This window comes from Gadus morhua, chromosome 3, assembly GCF_902167405.1.
Source record: "Gadus morhua chromosome 3, gadMor3.0, whole genome shotgun sequence".
NCBI lineage: Eukaryota > Metazoa > Chordata > Actinopteri > Gadiformes > Gadidae > Gadus > Gadus morhua.
The window spans coordinates 4,436,850-4,444,349 of NC_044050.1; the positions used below are offsets into that span (position 1 = coordinate 4,436,850).

General features: G+C 46.4%; 1 protein-coding gene across 9 annotated transcripts in view; it reads left to right on the forward strand.

The window, feature by feature from the left end:
• The window catches only part of tenm3 (teneurin transmembrane protein 3), a 138,976-nt gene that overhangs the window by 25,633 nt on the left and 105,843 nt on the right, over positions 1-7,500 (forward strand). For 8 of the 9 annotated variants that reach the window (XM_030351663.1, XM_030351666.1, XM_030351665.1 and 5 more), the window contains exon 2: positions 85-258. The exons of the other annotated variant lie outside the window; for it this stretch is intronic. In XM_030351663.1, the coding sequence (XP_030207523.1) occupies positions 93-258 (166 nt within the window). In that variant the 5' untranslated portion in view covers positions 85-92. The remainder of the gene's footprint in view (positions 1-84; positions 259-7,500) is intronic. 9 annotated transcript variants of the gene reach the window in all.

Below are 7,500 nucleotides of genomic sequence, written 5' to 3' on the forward strand. Positions count from 1 at the left end.
TCTTTGTATTAGATTTGATTTCTTCCTCCATTGTTATTCCATTGAGTTCATTTTTCTTTACCTTTTGGATCTGTTCTCCGATAGGTTCTCCCATGCCCTCCCCCCCCTGCCCATCATCCATCATTGACCAATCCCAGACCCCATCAAGCCATCCCAACGACAACCCATTGCCCCTGGACTCTGACGAAGAGGAGGAGGAGGAGGAGGAGGTGGATGAGTTGGACTATGCAGCTCGGTTGTACTTGCATGTAACTCATGGTAAATAAGGTCTTATTACTCATAGGTGCATCATGGGAAGCTCGCCTTCTGAGTCGGCACAGGAACTCGGAGGGGCTGGGGCGAGGTGCACAGCCTACGTTGTCATTGGACATACCTCACTTATTATTTCCCATTTCCACTTGAAAGATGGCTAGTATTCTGTCTTCATCCATTCTCTGGACTAATCAGCAACAGCTGTTCCTTGAGAGGAATAGGATGTAGAATGGAAAGGCAGAAACACAGATAGAGAGATGTCTGTGTGTCTTTTGATCTTTTGATCCATCGAGTACCTATGGAGGTTTAATAATGTGCGTTGAACACTGCTCACCCCCCTGTCAGTGTTTCTGAGAAACCGCTGGCTTTCCCTTCATCCCAGAGCTTGATTCTTAAAGGTGTCATTCCATCTGGGCTGTATATTGATGCAAGCAGTTCTCCTCGGCTAACAATATCTCGGTATATTAATTTCCGATCCAATGAAAAATAGATGTTAAGCTCTAATGTCATGTTTTTATTTATTCATTGAGAGGCAACGTAACAAAAGTGCTGTTCGATTTATCTGAGTAGGAGATAGCTCCGGCTGCATTTAAAGGCCAAGTCCGGACTTTCGCATCATGATTTATTCATGTTATTTGTATTTTTCCAAAAAAAAATTTGCAAGGGAATGCATCAATTTAACACTTATTGTTGGTTTTGAATCAGCCAAGGATGTCTTGAGCTGACTCTTGTTTTTTCAGATCTGTTTTGGAGAGGCATGCTCGGTTTGAGTTTCGGAGGGTTCTTTTTGGATGAACAGTGTCAAGTGTAAAACAATAGACTGAGCACATTCACCGGCTATTGAGGGAGCTGGCATTCATAAAAACACAAAATAATGGTCTGCTTTCTATAGATTGCCCTTCTGTACTGCTCTCAATATGTCATTCCTTCTTTACGGCTATCTGTGTGAAAGGTTACCGTAGCTTAAGGTTTACTATAGTTCAAAATGAAAATAACTATATATCGTAACATAATAGTATTCAACATCGGCTAATTAATACACTTCTTGTCTCTTGAACAAATGAGATACTCCTCACAAGACAATCAATGCCTCCTCTCCCCGAGCGCCAACCTGCTGCACAGAGAGAGGAGGAAGCTCACCGCGGGCTGAGGAGCCCTGACGACGCCACAGCCATCACCGAGCAAACACAAAGAGTCAGGATGCATCTCTGCAAAGAGACAGCAGCGACGCCAGTCCCATCGACAGGCGCTCGCTCACTGCAAGCCAAAGGATCGGGGAGAGGGGGAGGCGAGAGAGAGACACTGGAGCCGAGCCAGCAGAAGGAGAGAAAACATGAAAAACACTTAGAGGCTTTTTACTTTGAGTCTAAGTAGGCAATTCTGCTCAACACCAGACCTAATCAATGTGGCTAGAGAGAGAGAGGTAGATAGAGAGAGGGGGAACGTCAAAGAGAGAGAGGTAGAGGAAGAGAAAGGTAGAGAGAGAGAGAGAGAGAGAGAGAGAGAGAGAGAGAGAGAGAGAGAGAGAGAGAGAGAGAGTCAGAGAGGATTCTTCTCACTAGTAGAACCAGATCAATGGAGGACACAGAGTAAGAGAGAGAAGGAAACAAGAAGGAGAAAGAGACAAAACTGTCCTTAACACCAGAACGAATCGATATGTTATAGATGGAGGAAAGAAGATGTAGAGGAGGAGTCGCAGCAGCGAGTGTTCGATCAAGGGCACATCTAAAGGGGAGATGGGGCGGGAGAAGAGAGGGGGGAGGAGAGAGGGGGGGAGGAGAGAGGGGGGAGCAAATTGTGATTTTGGAGAAAGAGTGGAGAGGAAAATAGTCAATCATTGATTCTAATAATGAACTTCAGGCAGGTTGATTTGCACTAGCACACACACATGCACGCACATCACGCAAGCATACACACACATGCATACGCACACAGACACACACTTGGCACAAATTCATGGGGACTATACAACGTTACCTATGCACCCTGTCATTACATTTACATTTACCTTTGTTCGATTGAGACTGCATAATCAGATTAAGGTCGTACTCTGATTAAGGCATTTACATAATGATTACTGCCTGCTTACATGAATGCCATCAGAGTTTCCAACCGAGGTTGAATATCTCTACTTCAGGTGGTTTCACTTGACATGAACCTCTCATGAAGCAATCTCTCCTAATCGCATACATGATCCGCTATGGTGTTTACATGACAGTTGACAATTTGGTTGTCCTAATGCGTTAGCTGGGATTGTTTATGTGCAGGTGGATGTCCTGAGAGGCTCAGCCCGTAGGGGGCAATTTCTGAGCATTGCTTGAGAGCTGGATACTCACCATGGGCCAATCATAGTGTGAAGAGCCAAGAACAAATATAGATTTTTTTCTTTTTGGGCCGTAATGAAAAGGACAATGACAACTGAGAGGGAAGTGGGAATGGAGCTGGGGTAGCTGCAAGGCATGACGCCTCCATAGTTAGTGTACCAGTGGGTAGAACCTGTATTCTAACATAGAACTCACACCCCTTTTGGGAGGACCTCTCCTGGTTGGTTCTAGTCCAGGGAGATTGCACCAATGACGACATCATTCGACAAACCCGTTAAAAGTTTGTTTTTGATCTGATTGATGCAGTTGTAATTCAAATTAAATACAAAACAGAAACTGATTCCGAGACTTCCTCAAGTCGCTTCTGATTCTGCTGCTGTCACTGCTCCTGAGTGTGTGAGGGGCATGCGTGTGGCACACACACACACACACACACACACACACACACACATACACACACACACACACACACACACACACACACACACACACACACACACACACACACACACACACTCACACACACACACACACACACACACACACACACACACACACACACACACACACACACACAAGTTCCAGGGGGAAGCCAACGTTGGTTTGATAAATGGATCATTTTCTATAGCGTTCGTTGTGTTTGGGATAGGGTGGCTGGTTTATGGATCTTCGTGTACCTGTAATACGGTGATGGTAGAGGTATTTGCACAATTTGGAGGCTTTATTTCTACATATATCAGTAGCCTTAACATTATTAGGACGATTAATCCGGTGCATATGTCTCTGTCTGTCTTCAACGTGCAGACGCAGACACACTGGAGTAGAGCCCCGTGTTTATGACGTGAGAGTCAGAGAACAGGCTGTCTATTTGTTTTGGTGCGGATGGGGAGGGGAGGAATATGCCTCTAAGGAACGGTGGCAGGAGGAAATTAAGCTCCCTTGGTGTCTTTATTTGTAGTTATTGCTTGTGCCGTTTCTCCAGCATTGTCTTCATACAGAGGTTGATGGACAGTTATGATTGCAAATATGAATGGAAACTTCAGCTGGTACTGTCCAGAAACCCTCAGGCGCTGGTAAGGTACCATTGAATAGAAAAAGTTTTACTTAAATCTACCTCAACTAGTCACTCTCATGGAAGTAACATGTTGTGCATCTTGTTTAATTCAAAATAGACACTTTCCATTAGGGATCTACAAGTGTACCCCTTTCAGAAATCAACACAGGCGCCAAACAAAGTTTTGCTCTTAGTCGACCTATTCTAATAAACCCAACAACTACAAACAGACGTCAAAGATCGGATACCTGTTTCATAAAGTCTGTGTTGTGGGTTGAACTAAAAGCAGAAATTCAAAGAAACATCCAAATAGTGAGTCATGAGCAGCTGTTGCTCTTATGAATCATACACTGAACCTATATCTGACTCCCAGCACGGACAACAGTGGGATGCACAGGTCTGAATGGGAGACCGGTCCATAACTGGGTTACAAACGCACACACTCACACGCACACACACACACACACACACACACACACACACACACACACACACACACACACATACACACAAGCACACATGCGCGCACACACACACACACACACACACACACACACACACACACACACACACACACACACACACACACACACACACACAGAAACACACAGAAACATACGCACACATAGACACACACACACACACATGCACACACACACACGTACACACACACACACACACACACACACACAGACACACACATGCACACAAACACCCACACACACATGCACACACACATGCACACACACTTGCACAAAAACACATGCAAACCCACACACGCACACACACATGTCCACACACACGTGCACACACACACGCACAAACATGCACAGCCTCAACCACCCCCCCCATACACACACACACACACACACTTACACATACCAATGCACACACACACACACGCACAAACATGCACAGCCACACCCACCACCCCACCCACACACACACACACTTACACACACACTTACACACACACACACACACACACACACACAAACATGCACAGCCACAGCCACACGCACACCCACCACCCCCCACACACACACACACGTACACACACACACACAATTTAGGGTTTTTTGAGCGAGCCAAAACCTACACATGTGGGTTTGGAAAACGATGGAAAACTAAATGTGGACTGCACGTAGACATGACACCCATCCCTCTGTAGAGCCCACTGTATCTCTTTTTTTTTTTTTTTTTTTTTTTTCTTTTTTTTTAAGTAGTCATAGTATGAAGTATGGCTCTTCCCTTCACAGTGAGCCTCGTTAACCCTTCGTTCCCCTCGTCTTCCACACTGTATCTTCCTTTGTGCTTCTCCTATCTCTCTCAGTTCGTGTGCTCCTTCCTCTTCCCTGTCTGCTACATTCTGTTCCGTCATATATGTCTGTTGACTACCCCTCTATTTAACCGCTCTATCCCACTCACCCCTCCTCTCTCTCTCTCTCTCTTTCCCGTTCGCTCTCTCTCTCTGTCACTCTCTCTCTCTGTTTCTCTTCAGTTCATTTGTATTGTCAGGTGCAGTGGCCATGAAAGCACCAATTTTACAGTACAGGAACTCCAATAACAGTTACTGTGATAGGGAGAGAGTGGGGTGAAGATGTGAACTAGAAGTGGAATGCAAAAGGGACACGTTACAGCACACATTCCACCACACACATTTTCAGGACATTTTCCAAACGAAAATTAGCATGCCAGTTAAAAATCTTTAATGTTTTAATGAAAATATACGGATGTGAGACTGCAATGTATTTGATATGCCTTTCTAAATGTACATGACATGTTAAAAAAAGGTTCAGATCAGGGGCTAGTCAGTTGCAGAGCAGGATCAGATCAGGTTCAGATCAGCTGCAAATCCGTTGCAGATCAGATGCAGATCAGGTGCAGATCAGCATCAGCTCAGGTGCAGATCCAGCGCTGATTGGGTGCAGGAGCGTGGCGAGGGAAGAGCCTGGCCACCCGAGTGCCTTCCTTCCTAGTTAATAGGATATTATCTGGTCGATCAAAATAGGACAGAATACGGTTGTATTTGAACTTCAAAAGGTAACACAAGATTCAATTTAATATTTATATTTGGCCCACTTTGTGTATGTCATTTTAATTGTTAAATGAGTGATGTGGGCCGGTGCTAGGCTTCTGGATGAGTCTGGTAGGCCAGGGTGGGCCTTGCTCTAATGGTCGGTATTAAGGTAGATCTGGGTGGCTCACGTCTCTAGCCCAACATGGTTAATGGCAGGGGTTCCCCTTGGTCAAATGTACCAGAAGGAAAATACTTTTTCTCCTTCCCTCTCTGATTCTCCATCTTGTCATTGTTTTCCTACGTTCACTGTCAGTATGTTTTTTTTTCTTCTATTGGTAAGAAGGCCATCCTGCAGTATTACTGAATACTAAACAGTGTAATATTACCATTTGTAAATATGTTTCGATCGATGGCACGGGGAAAGTTATGGCACTGTACGCGTACACATTTATGGAGTGTGAGGCAATCAGCTCAACATGTTGAAACCGAGTGTGTTCATAGATGCCATGTCTCTCTGTTGAGCGTTATTTAATCTACAACTCTGTGTCCTTCATGACAAACAGAATGGGCTGACAGATAGATCCTTTGTTCATCTTGTCAGTACACCCCAGCTATCAAAACAGACACAACCTGCAATTATGTACTTAATCTTGGTGCTGGTGTTTTTGGTTGGTCGGTGCAGCTCTCCCCCAGCCTGCCAATGTGTCTCCCTTCCTTCCCGCTCCCTCCGCCTCCTGCTCCCTCCCTCCCTGATGGGTGGTGGTTAAGCCAATGCAGAATGGCCTGCAGAAGTGCCCTAGAAAAGCCTCCTTCAGCCCGGGATAGATGCTGACCTTGCTGCCCTCCCCATATCGGAAAGATTTTTATGGACACGGAATGACTTTTCACGCTCCGAAAACCACACATCTCAAATTGTCTCCGCTCCTCCCTTCCCCATTTTTCTCCTTTTTCTTTCCCTTGCATTATCTCCTCCCTCCCTCCCACTCTCTCTCTCTCTCTCTCTCTCTCTCTCTCTCTCTCTCTCTCTCTCTCTCTCTCTCTCTCTCTCTCTCTCTCTCTCTCTCTCTCTCTCTCTCTCTCTCTCTCTCTCTCTTTCTCTCTCGCTCGCTCGCTCGTTCTCTTTCTCTCTCTCTCCCTTTGTCTCTTTCTCTGTCTCTCTCGATCTCTCTTGATATCTCACTCTCTTTATCTCAGTCTCTCTCTATCTATCACAATCCCTTTTTCTCTCTACCTGTCTCTCTCTCTCTGACTCTCTCTCTGTCACACCCTGTCTATCTCTCTTTCTCACCCCCTCTCTTTTCTAATCTAGTCTCCCTCATTATAGATTTGCCCGGGTCCTGTTTCTCACCTTGGTTTTTTGTCCTTAAAGAAGACTCCCTCCTCGCATCCTCCTCTCCCCTCTCTCTCTCCAGCACCTCCTCTCCCCTCTCTCCCTCCTCGCATCCTCCTCTCCCCTCTCTCTCTCCAGCACCTCCTCTCCCCTCTCTCTCTCTCCAGCACCTCCTCTCCCCTCTCTCTCTCCAGCACCTCCTCTCCCCTCTCTCTCTCTCCAGCACCTCCTCTCCCCTCTCTCTCTCCAGCACCTCCTCTCCCCCCTCTCTCTCTCCAGCACCTCCTCTCCCCTCTCTCTCTCCAGCACCTCCTCTCCCCTCTCTCTCTCCAGCACCTCCTCTCCCCTCTCTCTCTCCTGCACCTCCTCTCCCCTCTCTCTCTCCAGCACCTCCTCTCCCCTCTCTCTCTCCAGCACCTCCTCTCCCCTCTCTCACTCCAGCACCTCCTCTCCCCTCTCTCTCTCTCCAGCACCTCCTCTCCCCTCTCTCTCTCCAGCACCTCCTCTCCCCTCTCTCCCT